Consider the following 20504-nt stretch of genomic DNA (forward strand, 5'->3'; position numbering starts at 1 on the left):
TCAAGGTTCCCTCTAAAGTTAAGAATCTAACGTGACGTATGTCTCGGGGTTGCCTCCCGACTCGTGTTAGTCTTCTTAACAAGGGCGTTTAATGTCCTACAAATTGTGTTAGTTGTCAATCGCATCATGAAGACCTTGCTCATGTTTTTTTCAATTGCCCCGTTGTTGTCCAAGTTTGGCAAATGACATGCCTTTGGGGAGCTATCCAACACGCCTTGTCATCTACTACTTCGGCAACTGATACTATTTTTCTGTTGTTGGAAAATTTGTCCGTTGAAGTTAAGCAACGGTTGGCATCAACATTTTAGCGCATTTGAAAGCATTGAATTCTTCGAGTTTGGGATGATGTTACGGAGGTAAGTGCCACGGTTGTTGAGTGAGATAAGCATTTGGTCGTTGATAGATAGTTTGCTAATGTTCCCACCGTAGTTGATCACATTCCCAACAACAACCGCAACAGTCCTTCAGAGAGTGGAATTTGGCCGAAGTTGGCACTTCGGCATCCATGACATCTTCTGGTTGGTAGCACCCTCTGTTAGGTAAGTATAAGTGTAATATTAATACTGCGTTTTTCTCTCATCTTAACCGTACTGACGTGGGTAATTGTGTTCGGGATTCAAAAGGTACATTTGTCTTGGCTAAGGTTGTCCGTTACCCATGCTTTGGTGAAGCGTTGGGCCTTCATTCTGCATTGTAGCGGCCGAGTGATATTCTATTTGACAGCGTCGATTTTGAAACGGATTCCAAGCTTACAATTGTGATGCTTTTCACGCTACTCGAGACGACACTTCTAAATTTGAGTGTATTATCTCTTCATGTCGGTCTCTTTTCGGTTATTTCTTTACCAACTCTAGGATGAAGTTTGTTAGGTGACATGTCAACGGGGTTTCTCATGTTATTGCAGAAGAGACATATTACTAAATAATCCAATTGTTTATTTTAATATACCAGATTGTATTGAACCTCTTATTATTAATGAGATGCTATAAACATATTTTTTTAAAAAAAATGTAAAAGTGAACGCATTTCTTGATTAAAACAATGCTTTAAGCATATATGTTAGCATATTTTTTTTAATCAAACGAGATTATTCAATATTTAACGTTGAAGTAGTTTGATTTGGGTGGCAAAAAAAAATGGAAGTAAAAGGAATGTGTTGTGCAAAGGTGCATCGCAAAAAGACAGACAAACGCATCGCTGTCTCCATCATTGCCATCCCAGAAACACATGCAAATCCCTCTACCACGTGTCTCTTCCCATTCATCAATTCCCATATTTATTTGAATAATCACTTTTTAACAACTTTCTCTTATATTCGTATTATATTTTTATTCTCTTTTTTCTTTTGATCGATAAGAAGAGAGAAAATTAAAGTTGTTATCAAAATTGTCATATACGATTGTATAAATAAGTTATTTATTTTTCTCACACTATTTTCTGTGGTCCCCACTTCTATCTCCCTATGTTCTTTTGTTGTTTCCTTCCTTGACCCAATTTCCTTTGTTATTATTACTGTCCTAAATATAAATATCAATAATAATCAAACTTATTCATTCCGTTGTTTCTCACGCAAACTGGTTCCAGCTGACTAGTTTCTATGTCCATCTCACTTTTACACTTAACTTATCTACTATTACAATCCGTTTCTTCACACTAATATACGTGTGCTTGGTTAGACTTGATAAAAACTGATTTTAGATTAATTAATTTTGGTTAAAAGTAAATTGAATTTTGTTAATTTATATTTGATTATATCCACGTAATTTAGATAGGTAGATTTTATGTTTAAATATGATTTTCACACTAAAATGTATTGTTTAGCTCAGTAAATGTATCAAAACATAATTATATTCAGCTTACTTTTAAATAAAATTAGCTTTACAAGTCAATTCATTTAAAATATGTATTTGTCATCGTTAAACTAAACATGCACAAAATCAATTTTTAGTCGCCCCAACCATAATCTTGTTGGGTCATGAAGGAAGCTCAGGAGATCAAATACATTACGTCAAGAGCAAGTACACAATGTATTTGATATCTTTGTAAAAAAAAAAAAGTGTTGGACATCACATATCTACAACAAAAAAGTCTTATGATATTAAGTTTACGAGTCATCTCATTTGCGAAGTATTCTAACTTTTTAAAATAATGCGAGAATTCTAACTCATCTTATGCCACAACAAAACCAAACTTACACTTATTAATTTTTAGCCAAATACCTCTCACGATCCTTTAAATTAGATGTTTATAACAAATTAGTTATTTAAATATCTTTTTTGTTAATAATTGGTCCATTAAGTTTTTTTGTCTTCATAAATTGGTCATTTAAGCCATATAATACATACAATGTCACTTATGAACTATTTAACATTGAGGTGGTATGTCCAAAACTGCTTATGATATCAAATATGAATACTTTGCACATTTTCAACTTTCAAGCCTAACAATATTATAAAATTGATCAATTTTTTTTCTTCTTCAAATCAAGATGCAACACACCTATAAACCAGAGTTTTGAGAGTGGTAAATTTAGTGGTAACAACTTAACATTTAACGTCCACCTAAACTAAACTCTTTAACTGAACTTATGAAAAAAAGATAATGGTGCAGATTTATTTGGCTTACATAGTTTTCCTCTAGGCAAAGGAAACAGAGAGAGAAAAAAAAAAGTTTAAAGATACCGACTTTTAACTGAAACAGAATGTGAGTATTAGTAAGCAAGGTTTAGCTTTTACATGTCAGCTAAAGCCACTTTCTTCTTTCCATCCTTGAAAGCTGGCTTCATCATAAGCTACCACCCCATCACCATTTTCTTTTTTGCCATTCTTTTTGGTCCTTGGAACAGAATCTACATGTAAATGTCCTCAAAATATTTTATGCTTTTTTTGTTCTCCCATTTTTTTTAACTTAAGAATTTAGTGCTTAATATTATTTTAATGAAATATTATATACTATATGTTTAAAATTTAGAATTAGAATAATGTGTTTAACAGTTCATATCTAGTCATCAATACGCGTTTGGTGTATGTATTGATTGATTCTTGTTCCATGCATGTTTTATTGCTTCTTGTAGCATTCAGATCTACAACTTGCTTTGTTCACATTCCAAACATTCTCACTGGTAATTCTGTCAACCTTGTTTCTTTTATGTTTTCAATTTCTCTTCTTTTTTTTATTTTTTTTTTGTCTGCTTTGATGTCTCTTCCTTTTTCTATTTTGGCAAAGCTTAGTTGAAAGTTGAAAACTTGATATTCATGGTTCATAAATTTATTAGTAGTTAAAAACTTGGTAAAAAAGAAATGAATTTTGAACTGATATGATTAGTGGGTTGTTCAATTCTGATATGACAACTTTGTTTGTGATGAATGCAGATCAAGTTGGGAAAAAAATCAGAGTTTGTGTGCAAATAAGTACTTACTGTGTGGAATAAGCACTTTTGTATTGATGTGTGTGCCCTTTTGAGTGTTTTACTTTTGGAGATCTAATATACTTGTGAGAAAGAGTGTGTTTTGGAATTGGACTAATTGGGTGTGAGACTAAGAGGAGGATTCTTTGGTGGGGTAAGATATGGCCTCCGGTGAAGGGAGGCGGCATCATCATGATCTTGTGCCTCTTGCTGCATTGCTTAAGAGAGAGATGAAAAGTGAGAAGATGGAGAAGCCTACTGTAAGAATTGGTCAAGCTGCCCAATCTAAGAAAGGGGAGGATTACTTTTTAATTAAGATTGATTGTCAGCGCGTTCCCGGGAACTCTTCAACGTCGTTTTCTGTATTCGCGGTATATTTCACTATTTCAGTTTCAGATTATTTATTTACTCCTTTTGAACTACATGACATAATAGCTTAGCTAGCTGTCCGGAGATTGCTTTAATTTTTTACTCACTTCTTCTGGTTCACAGATCTTTGATGGACACAATGGAAATGCTGCTGCTGTTTATACTAAGGAAAATTTGCTAAATCATGTGTTGTGTGCTCTTCCTCGAGGGCTTGGGCGAGACGAGTGGTTGCAAGCTTTACCTAGGGCATTGGTTGCTGGATTTGTCAAGACTGATAAGGAATTTCAGAGCAGAGGTGTGTGGACTTTGGCTTTTATTCTTTTTTGTTCATAGAAAGCTATTTTTATTGAGGATGGAATACAGAACCAAGGATCAGGAATTGATATGTTATTCTTAACTTATTTACGAGTCCTAACCTAATTGATTTTGTCTAGGAGAAACTTCTGGAACCACAGCCACGTTTGTGATAGTTGATCGGTGGACTGTGACAGTTGCATCAGTTGGAGATTCTCGTTGTATACTTGATACCCAGGGTGGTGCTGTGACCACCTTAACAGTTGACCATAGACTAGAAGAGAATATTGAAGAGTAAGTTAATTTTGATATTTTTCTCTAAGGCCGCGTCAGTTAACTTTTTCTGTATTGCTCATGTCATGAGTTGAACTGTCTATACAGGAGGGAACGTGTTACTGCAAGTGGAGGTGAAGTTGGTAGGCTTAGCATTGTCGGAGGTGCTGAGGTCAGCATATTATGTTGTAATTATACTTATTCCATCCTAAAATGGAAAATAGGAAGATAGCTTACAACTGGTTTTCTAGCATCTTATCAAATGACTTTCGTTTAGCTTTTCCTTGTTTAAAATTTAGTTTTGAATAATTGCAGATTGGTCCCCTTCGATGCTGGCCAGGAGGTCTATGCCTTTCAAGGTCAATAGGAGACATGGATGTTGGAGAGTTTATAGTTCCAATACCTTATGTCAAACAAGTGAAGGTATAATCTGCTTCTAGATAACCTTTCCTTATTTCCGTCGTTGATTATAAGGTCTATGCATCCTACAAGGTCTTTGTTCAGGATAAAAAACTTACACTTTGTCGTGGATTTTAGCTATCAAAAGCTGGTGGCAGACTTATAATTGCTTCTGATGGAATATGGGATGCTGTATCATCAGAACTGGCAGCAAAATCTTGCCGTGGTTTGCCTGCCGAACTTGCTGCGATGCAGGTTGTCAAGGTAATATGCTCCACTATGCTTTGCTTGCTGTAGTTGGTGATTTTAAGCAAAATCATGTTGCGAAGTTGACATTTCTCGTGCAATGTATTCCTACTGTTATTCAGGAAGCCCTAAGAACAAGAGGGTTAAAGGATGATACAACATGTATAGTAGTTGACATAATCCCACCTGATAACGAATTGCCACCAACACCTCCCCCAAAAAAGCGGAATAAGCTGAAAGATTTTTTTTCGTTCAAGAAAAGGTCCCGTGATACTGCTGGTAAGCTGTCGAAGAAGCTTTCGGCTATAAATATAGTGGAAGAATTGTTTGAAGAAGGATCAGCAATGCTTGCTGAAAGGTAATATTTTATTATCTTTTATAGACATAAGTTTTTAATTGATGAATACCGGAAAATCTTCTGAATATTCCCTTTATATTGTTTTCCTTCTATGGTGATCCTTTTGTCCCCATAGGATTTCTGTCATTACAAATGGAGGTTAATTCATAGGCTGGTACATTAACTGTTCTTTTAATAACAACAAGGGGCTGAAACTAGGGGAGGGTAATCTTTAATAATATATTGGGTGGAATCTGAGCTTGGAATATTGGTAACTGGTTAAATTAAATGGTAGACTTTGAAGATTTTACATTTAAGATCTAGATCAAGACTTATTCAAATATTGGTTGAGAGTATCAAAAACACAACATTAAGGATCCTTAATATAATGATGCATTGTCATTTCTCAATTTCACATATATATATATATATAAATTTATATATAGCAAGTTTCACGTATCAAATAGACAAGGTTTTTGTATAGACTGGCGTCAATATATTTATTTGTTTTTCGATTCTTACTTAGGATTCTATGCATGCAAATTTCCGGTATGTGATCTGTAGTTTCAAATTTGTTCAGGCCTAGAAGCATTATAAGCTTGTAATATTTTGTTAACTGGGTTTCTTGTTGATTGAGACGTACTCAAGGACAAATTTCTATTCATAATTCTTTAAATATTTATAAAAGAGAAATGTTGTTTTGACAACATTGTTGTTGTCCGGTGTAGATACGGTTTCACCTTTTAATTAATTTTTTTCTCTCCAAGTCACATTAATAGTTTTAAAGGATGCAAGATTATATGGTGTCAAATTTATTAGGTTCAAATAACATCACTCTTTATGAATTATGAAACTATTGTGGTTCACAAAGATTTAATACCAATTGTGTCCTGCAGATTAGGAAATGATGAAAACTCGGGGCAATCAACATCTGGTCTTTTTGTCTGTGCTGTATGCCAACTTGATCTTGCTCCAAGTGAGGGCATATCCGTCCACGCAGGTTCAATTTTCTCCACAAGTTCGAAGCCATGGCAAGGTCCTTTTCTATGTTGTGATTGTCGCGATAAGAAGGATGCAATGGAAGGAAAACGGCCTAGTGGAGTTAAAGTGTCATAGTAGGCTCAAAACTGAAGTCATTCTATTCTTTAAGCCATCTTTCATTTTTTGTAATCGCAATTTTTATAGGTCAAGTAATTGATTGAATCTCGCAATCAAGTAGCAAAGACTGTGACCTGGAAGAGAGGCCTGCACTGAGTTTTTGGGCGTATGAAGATTGTTCAGCTCTACCTGATTGTTAGAGTTTGAGGGTTAAGATCAGTGTGAGGTAGATTCTTTTGTATAGTAGACTAGTAGTTATGTTGCTTAATGTGCCACCAAATCAGAATAATATTGATTAACTATGCAGGCACCCCAACTTCCTGTATATATAAACTTTTAATCTGTAGTTACATTTTTTTCATTTCCATTTAAACATAAAAAATTATAATAATAAATAATTATCTTACGCACTAGACAACACTTTTTAACAAAACTTTTGAATAAGTCTCGCACACGGGGTTGGCGGAATGCCCAGTGCAGTGTGGAAAATGGCTTATTTGTTTGTAACTGCAATTTGAGCCTTTCAGGAGTGAAATTTTAAGAAGTTTCCCTCCCCACCACTATTTGTTTTTTCTGGAGACTGATTAGTCATTAGGCCAAGTCTTCCGTAGTCATTGTCCACGTCAACTAAGCAGCTAAATCATACATGCAGTGTATGGTGAAAAATGAATGAAGACTTTGCTGATGACATTATAAAGTTTATTGGCTCATAAACGTATTAGTGGGTGATTCATGATGGCCTTATTCCACTATTCCACGAATTTTTGTTCCTTCTGTTTTCTCACATAAAGTAGCTAGGAGGAGAATTAAGGATGAGTCTAGTTAATGAATTTATGTTCATTTTGTTTTCACACCTCATGATGATGCTACTTGTGTTGGTGGGTGGAGATGAGAGTAAGCACCAAGCAGAGTGTCCACCTTCATTTAGTTGTGGATATCTTGGCAATATCAGCTTCCCTTTCACTACAACAGAACGCCAGGACTGTGGCTTATTGCCAATACCTAACTGTGATGGTGATCCAATGAAGCCCAAAATGATCAAATATCATAATAAAGGGAAATGGTTTGAGTTTGAGGTTGCAGCTGTATATCCTTCTGAGTTGCACAGTGGCAGTACTACTTCTACTTGTGTTTTCAGAGACAATAATCTCTACAAACTGCTGCAAAACAAAAGTTGTGAAGCTTTCAGATATAATTATACTCCTCCTCCCACCTATCACTTTGTTTCTTTTCGTATCGTTCTCTACACAACTCTGTTCATGTGCAACCGTACCCTCCATATCAACCCTCCAACATATATGCATAACTATACGTGTCCGCACTATGATCTCTACTACCAGCCTCATAGCCATGCTGATAATACGTCTCAGAGTGCTTTTACAGCTTGCACAAATGTCACACTTCCAACTAAAGATTTTGCTGACGCTAACAACCCTTCTACTTTCATAACGGCTGATATCCTAACTGAAGTAAAAATAACAGAGGAATGTGCACATTGTCACTACAAACAAAGAGGACAGTGTACACTTGACAACAACGAGAGATTTTATTGTGCCAATGGTATACTAATACAGTCAACCTAGAAGCGCAAACACATAAATGCACTGCACTAGTATGATAGTTGTTGCTTTTGTCTGCTTTCCACATTTTAAGTTCATAAATGTTTCCATCTAAAATGATCAAGACCAGTGGAGATTGATGTGCCTAATTTAAGTACTATCTTGTTGTCTTTTAATATTGGCACTTACTACAATTTTTAGCTGATTTCCTATTACTGTTGGATGGCAAGAGATGAGTTCCATTGATTGACTTTTTAATATTTTCTACGCAACACTAAATTAGCAAACCATATTTTTCTCTGCACAACTTTATCTTCATATGTCAAATCTGAATTGTTTCTTCTAATTGCAGTTACAAAAGAGCTGACTTGGAATGCCAAACTGGGTTTAGGTAATGTACAATTTATTTAAATTGCAGCACATGACTTTAAATTCGTTGATCTTGAATTTGAAAGTTCATCAATATGACAACGCAAACTTCGTTGTAGAAAGCCAAAATTAGTCTGGCTAACGTAAAAATGCAAATTTTGTTTATATTTGTAGCAATCATTACTTTCTAACACTAAACATTGTGTTTCAAATAAATTACAATTCTCCAGCAGCCATGATAGCTATTGGAGTTGCGGTGCTGATGTTGTTGGCTTACTGCATCAAGAGAAAAGTCTTTCCTCCAGCATTTTTTTTGTTCAGGAAGGAGAGTTCGACGCATCAAATTATTGAGGAGTTCTTGAAAGAACATGGACCTCTTCCAGCTGCAAGGTACAATTATTCAGATGTCAAAAAAATAACTAACTCTTTTAGAAACAAATTAGGACAAGGAGGGTACGGAAGTGTATACAAAGGGAAGTTAAATGATGAGCGTATTGTTGCAGTGAAAGTTTTAAGTGAACCAAAAGGCGACGGCGAAGATTTTATTAATGAAGTTGCGAGTATTAGTAGAACTTCGCATGTCAACGTTGTTAGACTTTTGGGGTTCTGTTTGGATGGTTCTAAAAAGGCACTAATATACGAATTCATGCCTAATGGATCTCTTGAGAAGTTCATATACGAAGAGAAAAATCCATTGAAGGATGATCGCCAGTTGGATTGCAAAACATTGTATGATATTGCAGTTGGGGTTGCTCGTGGACTAGAGTACTTGCACAGAGGCTGCAACACTAGAATCTTGCATTTTGACATAAAACCTCATAATATATTACTAGATGATAATTTTTGTCCAAAAATTTCAGATTTTGGACTTGCTAAAATATGTCTAAGAAAAGAAAGCATTGTATCAATATTTGGTGCAAGGGGAACACCAGGATATATTGCTCCAGAGTTGTTCTCTAGAAATTTTGGTGGGGTGTCACATAAGTCAGATGTCTACAGTTACGGAATGATGGTTTTAGAGATGGTTGGTCGAAGAAAGAACATTAAGGTTGAAGTTGATTGTTCTAGCGAGTTATATTTTCCACACTGGATTTACAAGCGTCTTGAATTGAATCAGGATCTTGGACTCAAGAGTATTAAAAATGAAAATGATGAAGAAATGGTCAGAAAAATGTCAGTGGTGAGTTTATGGTGCATACAAACCGACCCTTCTCATCGACCAGCAATGCATAAAGTGGTGGAAATGCTGGAAGGGAGTCTTCAAATGCTGGAAATACCACCCAAACCCTTTTTGTCTTCTCCTTCAACATCTCCAATCCATTTATCATCTGAAATATTGTGATTTTTATGGATATTAAGATGCAATGCAGAGTATGTAACACTAGAAAATGATGTCGTGATAATTACATATAAAAATAAAATGTTATATATCTCAGAGAATTGTAATGGTGTATCATTTCTTTTGGTTTATGTTTTATGAGTAGGCTGTTATTACATACCCTTATGATTGCAATTATCACTAGAATTTTATTTCTCTGCAGCCTAACTTATTTTGGTTTGATTCACAGTTCCAAAAAAGATATAGGTACACTTTTCTCATTTCTGCGTTATACATTTATTGAAAGATTACACAGAAAAGAGGATTTTTCTTAATCTCTGTTGTTTTTGTTTTTATAGGTCACTATTGTCATTGACCGTCATACAAGGAAAAGTTTTATGAATATTTTATTTGCAACCTAATTAACTGATATGGTGTTGAGAACAGAAAATATAGAAACTAAATGCAAGTTATTTTTTAGTTACTTGTGAATTTTTTATTTGCCAAAAAGTTTATCATTTGAAAAACTAGTAACTTGCAAAAACTAGTAGCTTCTGTTATTAAAGGCAGAACAATGTTAATCTATATTAGTTTCTGGAATGGAAAACTTGAGCATATATTTTTTAGTCCTACTCCTTGTGTCATTGGCCTTGCCGAAAGAAAATAAGGGAAGGAAGATGTAATATTGTCTTCAAATTGACAACTAGAATATATTGTCTTCCAAGATCTACTTAACTGTGATCATTAACTTTGTGGACATAGATTGTACTAACAGTTAGAGTATTATAGTTCTAATCTGATTGTCGTGCAATGGATTGTAGCAAGGTGTCAGGAAACAATATAGATAGTGAATTTTAAATTTTGAATATTCCTGAAAAGTGTCTGGTATGTGATAGTTGGTAAATACTAATATCAATTAAGCCAATGCTTATGATGCAGCCTTTTTTTAGTAATTAAAACCTATACTTTGAAGGATTAACCCCTCTAAAATAATGCATAATTAATTCAATCTAAACTTCAATCCAAAATTTAACTGAAAAACTGACAGTAGCATTATACAAAAAACTGAAGAAAAAAACTTAAGACAATTTATTAATAAAATTGTCATCAAAACAAATGCACTGAATGGTTAAAAGTCAAGAATGATGGCAACAACTTTGTGGAAGTAGGATTCAAAAGAAAAAACCATGTGGAAGTAAATTTCCCCAAGTAGACAATGATTGCAACATCCAACCACTGAACATAATCATACTTATTGTTTGCACCCTTTCCATTAGTAATGCCATTGCTTAATGTTCTAGCTTTTCATTTTCACATCATTAGTATTCTCAGCCATCTCCAATACCCTCCGTCTAGAACCAGGATGAACAAAAATTTGTAGATTGTGAAGCCAAAACATGTGGCAACCAAAGTATAAGCTACCCTTTCTATATAATAGGATTACAACATTCCTATTGTGGCTACCCTGGTTTTGGTATCACTTGTAACAATACTATTGGTTTTCCAATCCTTAATCTTTCTAATACTGAATACATAATCGAGGAGATTTTCTATCAAAACCATTCATTTAGAGTTTCCAATGTTGTTTTTTCAAGATCAAACACCAACAAAGGTTGTCTTTCACCAACCCAAAACCTCACTTTTCCCCATAACATGTTCTATCTTGCACCTAACCAAAGTGAAGTGAAATTGTTCTTCGGATGCGATTCAACAAAGCTACCCAGAGAGCTGCAAAGGAACACAATTGGTTGCTCTGAAGAAAACAAAACGAGTTCGGTTGTGGCATTGTATGGCGATGATAAAAATGCAAGCTTGGTGTCAAAGAATTGCAGGGATGAAGTGGTTTATGCGATGGTGGAAAATGTTGTGAAAGGAGGGATTGAAGAGTCACTGAGAAATGGGGTTCGGTTGAATTGGATAGCTAGTGATTGCAATGAGTGTAACAGCACTGGAGGAAGGTGTGGCTTTGATAAAGATGTATACAGTTTCAGGTGTTACTGCACTGATAGAGTTCATTCTGCAAAATGTGATACAGGTTTGTCTCTCTCTCTTGAAAAAATGCACGGTTTATTATATAATAAAAAATAATTTTTGAAATGTTATAGAAAGTGATACTACTATATTATTAAGCATTTATCTTTTTATTTGCATTTTGTCACCTGCAGTTGCAGTCAGAAGGAAGTTCCAGAGGGTGCGTATAGTGATAATAGGTAAAAGTTTTAGATTTCTGGAAATATTAAAATGTTGAGTTCTACCAAGGAAGCTTTGCATCATTTCATGGAAATAAATACTATCTTTTAATGATTAATTAATGAATGAAATTCCTAATCCCATTTTATAGATAAAATTTGATTATTCACTTTTATCTATTTAAACTATTAAACATTAAGTCTAGTTAATCAAAGAGATAACCTTTAGTGGGATAAGGCTTGGTTTTTGTTGTAATCAAAGAGATAACCTATAAATATGATTTGAATTCAATAAATTTTTCATTATTTGTTGCTTACCCTAAACATTTTCATGTTCTATCAAACAAAAATGTCCAGTGGGCTCAGAAGCTGGAGTTGCATTTGGCTTGCTGATGATCTTAGTTTGTTGGTTTAGGACAAAGATCTTCCCTCCCACATTTCTTTTGTTCGGGAAGGAGAATCCCACCCATCAAATTATTGAGAATTTTTTAAAGGAACATGGACCTCTTCTAGCTGCTAGGTACAATTATTCAGATGTCAAGAAAATAACGAACTCTTTCAAAAGTAAATTGGGCCAGGGAGGATATGGAAGTGTATACAAAGGTAAGTTACATGATGAGAATACCGTTGCGGTGAAGGTTTTAAATGAATCCAAAGGTGACAGTGAAGATTTCATCAACGAAGTTGCGAGTATCAGTAGAACTTCGCATGTCAACGTTGTTAGACTTTTGGGGTTCTGTTTGGATGGTTCTAAAAAGGCACTAATATATGAATTCATGCCTAATGGATCCCTTGAAAAGTTAATATATGAAGAAAAGAATCCATTAACAGACGATCACCAATTGGATTGCAAAACATTGTATGATATTGCAGTTGGTGTTGCTCGTGGGTTAGAGTACTTGCACAGAGGCTGTAACACTAGAATCTTACATTTTGACATTAAACCTCATAATATATTACTTGATGAAGATTTCTGTCCTAAAATTTCAGATTTCGGACTTGCTAAAGTATGTCCAAGAAAAGAAAGCATTGTATCCATATTTGTTGCGGGGGAACACCAGGATATATTGCTCCAGAGTTGTTCTCCAGAAATTTTGACGGGGTGTCACATAAATCAGATGTTTATAGTTATGGAATGATGGTTTTAGAAATGGTTGGCCGAAGAAAGAACATTAAGGTTGAAGTTGATTGTTCCAGCGAGTTATATTTTCCACACTGGATTTACAAGCGTCTTGAATTGAATCAGGATCTTGAACTGAGGTGTATTAAAAATGAAATTGATGAAGAAATGGTAAGAAAAATGACAGTGGTGAGTTTATGGTGCATACGAACTGACCCTTCGCATCGACCAGGAATGCATAAAGTGGTGGAAATGTTGGAAGGGAGCCTTCAAGTGCTGGAAATACCACCCAAACCCTTTTTGTCGTCTCCTTCAACATCTTCAGCTCATTTATCATCTGAAATAGAGTGATAAGTGTAGATTTTATGATGCAATGCAGAGTATGTAACCCTATAAAAGAATGTCATGATAATTCATATATAAATAAAATGTTATGTAACTAATAGAATTGTAATGTTGTATCACTTTCTTTTGGTTTTTGTTTTATGAGCTTCTCAATGTGGATTTTCTAGTAGTGCAACTAATGGTTTATGGTTGACTTTTATGGAGAAGATATTATGATGAGTCTACAGCTGAGTTCTTATATAACTCCTTGATCAAGAAAACATTGGCTCTCAGGTCCACATGGTATAACTAGCTAATAGCAATCCTCAATCGTTCCTTCTGATTTACTTCTCATTTTCTTTCTACGATTTTCTGCTGATTAGTATAAGATTTCACTTTGCATTGATGCTGACCTATTTTGGTTTACTAACAGTTCACAAAAATGAATTATTGATGACAGTCGTCATTACATTATTTTTATGGTCTTTTTTATGATATTTTTATGGCATTTAGAGAGTCAATTGCTTGTATACATGGTTAAATCATCTCAAGATTCATAAAAGAGAAGTTCTGCATAAATTGGAGAAGAATGCAAGAATTTAGCTACTGGAGAAATTGTGCCACGATGGACCTGAGTTGTGGCACGTTTGAAGCGTGAAATTTACCTGAAGATGCTGGAAAAATTGTGACACGATGGATGTGCAACGTGCCACGATGATTCAATAAATTTACTACCATGTATGAATTACTTGGATAAGCCACGTGAAACTTTTGGGTGGTGTGAATAAAAGAAATATTAGGAAAGCAATTGGGCTTTGTGTGTACATTGGCAAACAAGTGGAAGGAAACTAGTTCACTTGATTATATATATATATATATATATATATATATATATATATATATATATATATATATATAGAAGAAGTAACACAAAAAGGAGGATACGGCTGGCGGTTTGGAACAGCAGGCGGCTATATTCCTTTGGTTTGGAAAAGGCACGCGTCATGAGACAAGAAGGAGGCACATGGATATGAAAAGAAACATCAACAATAGAAATTGAGAAAGAATTGAGGAGCAAAAGTCATCAACGACGGAACTCTATCGGTTTATTTTCTTTACTATGTTGTTTATTTATTTGATCATGTCTAGCTAAACTCTTAGTTTGATTGAGCCATGATGAACCTTTGTAATATATGAATTAGTAGTTGATATTCTCTTATTAATAATGCTATTCAGTCTTTATTCAGAATTACTTGTGTTCATTGCTTTCATATAATTGCTTGTATGACTATTAACCCTAGCTTCTTGAAATTACATGAATTGATATTAGGAATTGATTGACTACTAACCCTAGCTTTTAATCTTGAAATAGTAATACTGTTTGATTCAACATATAGAAACCTAGAGATAGGAAATTGAGAATCATGACATATGAATTAACATTCTGACATCGCTTCCGCGGTTATTCAATCGGTTTAAGAGATTAAAAGATTATAACTTAGGAAAGGGTTTTGAGTCAAGAGATTGATCAAAACTACTTAGTTAATTTATCGTAAAGAATAAATAGTAATTAGCAATAAGGGAGGTAAACTACTCATATAGAACAATAGGGGATTCATCGGCTTAATCATTCATCTCCAATCATCTTTCAAACCATTTTATTTTCTTTTATTTACTTTTTATTGCAATCAAATCCAACTGCCTAGGGCAACCCATAAAATTTACTACATCCTTTATTTTAACGAACTTGCTAAGTAGAAATTAACAACGGTCCTCGTGGATACGAACTTTATTATTACTTCGATAGTTTTTGGTACACTTGTCAATTATCTATCAAGTTTTTGGCGCCACTGCCGGGGACTGTTGAATCATTTCAACTTGGCAATTTTGTTTTTATTTAGGATTCCTGTCATTTTTATACATTTTTTTGTATATATATATATATATATTGAAAAAAAAATGATTTATGCTCTTCGTTTTCTTCTCATTGTACTGTGCTACTAAAAAGTTTATTCAAATTTTGCAGCAATGATAGAAGGTTACGCCTCTATGACACGGAAAAGATTTGGTCGCTGCAGTATGAAAAATATATGCTATCTCTGAAGATCAAATGTTTGGACAGTAAAATCTCGTTATTAAATGAGAGTTGTGGTCGTTGTGAGGCGAATCAACCGGATATTGATTGTGAAGGAAAGAAAGAGGTAATCAACATCGATTACAATACTCAACTTCAAACTATTTTAGATGATTTATTGGTGTCAAATCAAGTTGCATTTGAGAAGTTTGATGTTCTGTGTGGTGATCTTGTTGAGAAAGCACATGAGTCTCAGAGAAAGTTAGTTCAGATGGATACTGAGTGTCACGAGGTTGTGGAGGAAGAAAACTCCAAAGTGAGGAGTGTTGATATTTTTCCGAAGTCTGAACCATTGGTGGTTAAGGAAATCACTCGTGTGAAGATGAATGCATGTCCTTCTCTAAGGTGGAAGAGCTTAAATTCCAAAAGATTAACAGTGAGTGCATGTGAGTATCTGATTCTTTATGCCAAGTTCATGGAATTCCTGCCAGACAAGAGGAAGAAGAAGGGTGATATATTCTTTCTATCATTTTTGCCACCCTAACAGTGGTTGAAGCGTCAAGCTCAAGGACGTAAAAGAAAGCGCTTGGTGGGAGGCAACCCATCCTTTTTATTATGTTTTTATTTTCAGTATTTTATTTCTATTGTTGAGTCAGACAATTGTCAGTATGTTTGAATAACTCAGTTGTACCCCCTGTTATGTATTGAATTTGCACTTGTTTATTATTGATGAATTTGTTTGTTAGTTGATCTTTTACAGTTTAGTAACAAATGCTTCTTCAAGTGGTATTCCAAGAGTTCATAAGGAGGAGTGACTTGTGATTCAAAGGCGAAGTGTACGGCAGTTAAAGATAGGTAGTCACAACTCCCAGAAATCTAACACTGTAAGGTTCATGGCCAAATTTTCTTTTTCAATTTACTTATGTATAGAGTGTTCCATGCATCTACATTTCTAGAACTTGCATTGTTTCTTTACTGTTGATTAATCTTTGTCATATACACACTGAGGCAAAAGTGCTTGGTCCTGTGAGCCTTTTGAAGTCTACCCTGATTTTATTGAAATTTTATCCTTTTTGAAAACCAAATTGAGCCGGTAGGTTATATCTTTTTGTTCGGTGACCAACTACATTACAAGCCTAGAGACTTTTAGGATATGACCCAAAAATGTTATATTTGAGTTAGACTATGTAGAGTGTTGCTAAACAATAAGTTTGGGGTTGCTATTGGAATTTGCAACCAACTAAGTTTGGGGTGGGGGTACTAGAGAAAAAAGAAATATTATCATGAAAAATACACTCAAAAATTGTGTATTAAAAAAAAAAAAAAAAGGAATGAAAAAGGGACAAACAATGAAAAAAAAAAATCTTAGTAACTTTAAACTCGATTGTCCCAACAAGTTACAAATATTCTCTAGTACCTTTACAAATTGTTGTTTCAAGGGGTGAATGAGGGATTGAATTTTGTGCTTTAACTTCCGTAGGAGTGCCTAACTCAAAATTTTGTGTAGCCTACTTATCCAAATATTATCCCACCTTCACCTAAGCCCCGTTATAACCCTTTAAGACCTCAAAGTGTGCATTGACATTGATTTTGATTGACGTTTAGAAATTTTTCAAGCGTATGGTAATATGTAGATTTGCATGTCGATTGTGTGTGAACCCTATTCATTTTGTTGCGTGGAGTTGTGAATTGGTGGATGCGTACAAGTCAAACTAGCTCATCATTAGCTATTAAGGAGTTGAACTTTTGGGTACTATCGCTTGATTAGGTAATTGTTATTTTACTGTCAATTGTCAATATTGCAAATAAATTCCTTGAGGACAAGGAATAGTTCAAGTTTGGGGTTGTGATGACAGTCGTCATTACATTATTTTTATGGTCTTTTTTATGATATTTTTATGGCATTTAGAGAGTCAATTGCTTGTATACATGGTTAAATCATCTCAAGATTCATAAAAGAGAAGTTCTGCACAAATTGGAGAAGAATGCAAGAATTTAGCTACTGGAGAAATTGTGCCACGATGGACCTGAGTTGTGGCACATTTGAAGCGTGGAATTTACCTGAAGATGCTGGAAAAATCGTGACACGATGGATGTGCAACGTGCCACGATGATTGAATAAATTTACTACCATGTATGAATTACTTGGATGAGCCACGTGAACAATTGTTTTGCTTTTGGGTGGTGTGAATAAAAGAAATATTAGGAAAGCAATTGGGCTTTGTGTGTGTACATTGGCAAACAAGTGGAAGGAAACTAGTTCACTTGATTATATATATATATATATATATAGAAGAAGTAACACAAAAAGGAGGATACGGCTGGCGGTTTGGAACAGCAGGCGGCTATATTCCTTTGGTTTGGAAAAGGCACGCGTCACGAGACAAGAAGGAGGCACATGGATATGAAAAGAAACATCAACAATAGAAATTGAGAAAGAATTGAGGAGCAAAAGTCATCAACGACGGAACTCTATCGGTTTATTTTCTTTACTATGTTGTTTATTTATTTGATCATGTCTAGCTAAACTCTTAGTTTGATTGAGCCATGATGAACCTTTGTAATATATGAATTAGTAGTTGATATTCTCTTATTAATAATGCTATTCAGTCTTTATTCAGAATTACTTGTGTTCATTGCTTTCATATAATTGCTTGTATGACTATTAACCCTAGCTTCTTGAAATTACATGAATTGATATTAGGAATTGATTGACTACTAACCCTAGCTTTTAATCTTGAAAAAAGTAATACTGTTTGATTCAACATAGGAACCTAGAGATAGGAAATTGAGAATCATGACATATGAATTAACATTCTGACATCGCTTCCGCGGTTATTCAATCGGTTTAAGAGATTAAAAGATTATAACTTAGGAAAGGGTTTTGAGTCAAGAGATTGATCAAAACTACTTAGTTAATTTGTCGTAAAGAATAAATAGTAATTAGCAATAAGGGAGGTAAACTACTCATATAGAACAATAGGGGATTCATCGGCTTAATCATTCATCTCCAATCATCTTTCAAACCATTTTATTTTCTTTTATTTACTTTTTATTGCAATCAAATCCAACTACCTAGGGCAACCCATAAAATTTACTACACCCTTTATTTTAACGAACTTGCTAAGTAGAAATTAACAACGGTCCTCGTGGATACGAACTTTATTATTACTTCGATAGTTTTTGGTACACTTGTCAATTATCTACACTTTTCTCATTTTCTCCAAGATCACATAAACAAGAGGATTTTTCTTAATTTGTGTGGTTTTTAGAGGTCAACTATTGTCATTGACTGATATGCAAAGGCAAGTTCTTTGAATACTTTTAATTGCAAGGCAATTGAATGATATGTTGTTAAGAACAGTAAATCTAAAAATTGCATGCATGTTATTTTCTTATTTTCGAACTAGTAACTTGTGAACTTCAATTTTCGAAGAAGTAGCTTACTTTGAAGAGGCAAGAATTAGTGTATTTTTGCTTCTTATCAAACAGAAGAGAAGTCAGTCTCTGATCTCTAACTCTCTAAGCTTATGGTAGACCGATAAGTCTGGCTAGGCAACATACTTGAATGTCTTTTGTAGGTTCGACGTATGAAGTTCCAAAGGCATGCATTCATTAACATCACCGTATAAGAAATCATTGGCAACATCAAGTTGCTTCAAAGGCCAATGTGGAGCATTAAGTTCATCCTTTATAGCTTTAATATATTAGACATAATCAATGGCTTGGAAATATGTTTAGGGTTTAGTATGAGTAGAAATGTCAAGAGTGTGTTTTAAATGAGAGGGAGATAAAGACTGATATGAAGAACAGAGGACAAGGGGTAAGGAAAAGTACCTTGAGTTGAGGATTGATTGGATCTTGCTAATTAAAAATGTTGACATTTGAAGTCTTTGAAGTAAGCAAGAGCTTTTCTTATTTGAGGAGGTCATCAGGTAACCACAACATCAGGTTCACCGGTAGGTGTATTTAGTGCTATAGACGTAGGTATGTGTTGGAGTGAACTGAGTTTGAGACAGAATGTAGATTCTACACTCTCAAACTCAATGTTGAGATATTAGTCTACGCAGTTGCACATAGAAGATATGCAGTATACGGAAGAAAAAAAATTGAGTACAAACGTGTATTCATTTTTCAGTCAAAATAAAATACTCATTTTGTTGACTCTCTAGTGGAGGTACTGAATATATAACAAATATACCTAATGTGAGTTAAGATTTAAGAACGCCTAATTGAAGTGGTGATGGTGGATACTTGGCTGGCATATTTGGGATGAGTGTTACAATTTTATTAGCTGAAAAGGGTATTAAATATGAATGAGTACAAGGAAGAAGATCCCAGTTCTCATCAATAATGGCAAACCCATTTGTGAATCTGCAATTATTGTGTAGTATATGGTTGGATGAGGTCTGGAACAATAAATCTCCAATCATGCCCTATCACCCTTATGAGAGAGCTCAAGCTATGAGAGAGCTCAAGCTAGATTTTGGGTTGATTACATTCACAATAAAGTAACTAACTTCTTTGGGTTCTTTTGCTCTCATTTTCACTCAATTTTGGTGACTTCTCTTCAAAACTTTGAGATTGATGTTCAAGCATTTTATATTTCCTATTATCCTTTCTCAACTCTGAGTTAGGAGATTTGAAATTGAATTTCATCCTCTCTTTATTGTTAGCATGCCAAAAGAAATATATAGAAGAGTACTTTATTGCTTAGTAAACTATAAATTAGCTAAGTAACTGTTATTACGACAAAAATATTAGAGCTTATGTCATAAAGTTTATTGTATTCAAGCTTTACTGCAGTAAATTTGAAAGAGACCAAGGATGCAGCTGCAGTGCAAAGAGAAATTCAAATGAGAACTGAAAACTTTAAAAACTCATAGGCTAGCAAGACAGTAAGGTATGGTTTAGTAATTCTACTGGTGGTTTAAAGTATCAGAGACAAATACTGTTGCCAAGCAGTTTAAAGCTTTTGGTTTAGGTCCCATATATTTAGATCCCTGTATGTGTGAATTGCTATTGTTATAGTCCCTGAATGTATTGGCTGCTTACTCCATATATTTAGCAAGAAACTGTAGGAGTGAAATTTTAAGAGGTTTTATTTGCACTATTAATTTTATTGGTAA

At 34.4% G+C, this 20504-nt stretch overlaps 2 protein-coding genes and 1 pseudogene across 4 annotated transcripts; all 3 read left to right on the forward strand.

Moving 5' to 3' along the window:
• The first annotated feature begins 2644 nt into the window (after positions 1 to 2644).
• LOC11438204 (probable protein phosphatase 2C 15) lies at positions 2645 to 6789 on the forward strand. 2 transcript variants are annotated; one of them, XM_039830022.1, is made up of 10 exons: positions 2645 to 2854; positions 3074 to 3121; positions 3372 to 3777; positions 3899 to 4070; positions 4210 to 4363; positions 4451 to 4514; positions 4658 to 4765; positions 4880 to 5005; positions 5110 to 5345; positions 6221 to 6789. In XM_039830022.1, the coding sequence occupies exons 3-10, from the start codon at positions 3568 to 3570 to the stop codon at positions 6438 to 6440; spliced, it is 1290 nt and encodes a 429-aa protein (XP_039685956.1). In that variant the 5' UTR covers positions 2645 to 2854; positions 3074 to 3121; positions 3372 to 3567; the 3' UTR covers positions 6441 to 6789. The 2 variants fall into 2 exon arrangements, with proteins under 2 accessions (XP_039685956.1, XP_003592620.2); XM_003592572.4 differs by lacking the exon at positions 2645 to 2854 and having other exon boundaries at positions 2919 to 3121.
• A 1497-nt stretch (positions 6790 to 8286) lies between these two features.
• Positions 8287 to 9800, forward strand: LOC120577941 (LEAF RUST 10 DISEASE-RESISTANCE LOCUS RECEPTOR-LIKE PROTEIN KINASE-like 2.1). 2 transcript variants are annotated; one of them, XM_039830023.1, is made up of 2 exons: positions 8287 to 8372; positions 8581 to 9800. In XM_039830023.1, exon 2 carries the CDS (start codon positions 8586 to 8588, stop codon positions 9690 to 9692), a length of 1107 nt encoding a protein of 368 aa, XP_039685957.1. In that variant the 5' UTR covers positions 8287 to 8372; positions 8581 to 8585; the 3' UTR covers positions 9693 to 9800. The 2 variants fall into 2 exon arrangements, with proteins under 2 accessions (XP_039685957.1, XP_039685958.1); XM_039830024.1 differs by lacking the exon at positions 8287 to 8372 and having other exon boundaries at positions 8587 to 8740; positions 8854 to 9800.
• Positions 9801 to 10860: 1060 nt separating this feature from the next.
• Positions 10861 to 13395, forward strand: LOC11440700 (LEAF RUST 10 DISEASE-RESISTANCE LOCUS RECEPTOR-LIKE PROTEIN KINASE-like 2.8; annotated as a pseudogene).
• Positions 13396 to 20504: the final 7109 nt, after the last annotated feature.

The sequence above is a fragment of the Medicago truncatula genome, chromosome 1, assembly GCF_003473485.1.
Source record: "Medicago truncatula cultivar Jemalong A17 chromosome 1, MtrunA17r5.0-ANR, whole genome shotgun sequence".
NCBI lineage: Eukaryota > Viridiplantae > Streptophyta > Magnoliopsida > Fabales > Fabaceae > Medicago > Medicago truncatula.

Coding starts and splice junctions, on each gene's coding strand:
- LOC11438204 (XM_039830022.1), top strand. CDS start 3,568: ATGGCCTCCGGTGAAGGGAGGCGGCATCATCATGATCTTGTGCCTCTT. Junction 4,515..4,657: donor GCATTGTCGGAGGTGCTGAG/GTCAGCATATTA, acceptor GAATAATTGCAG/ATTGGTCCCCTTCGATGCTG. Junction 5,006..5,109: donor CTGCGATGCAGGTTGTCAAG/GTAATATGCTCC, acceptor ACTGTTATTCAG/GAAGCCCTAAGAACAAGAGG.
- LOC120577941 (XM_039830023.1), top strand. CDS start 8,586: ATGATAGCTATTGGAGTTGCGGTGCTGATGTTGTTGGCTTACTGCATC.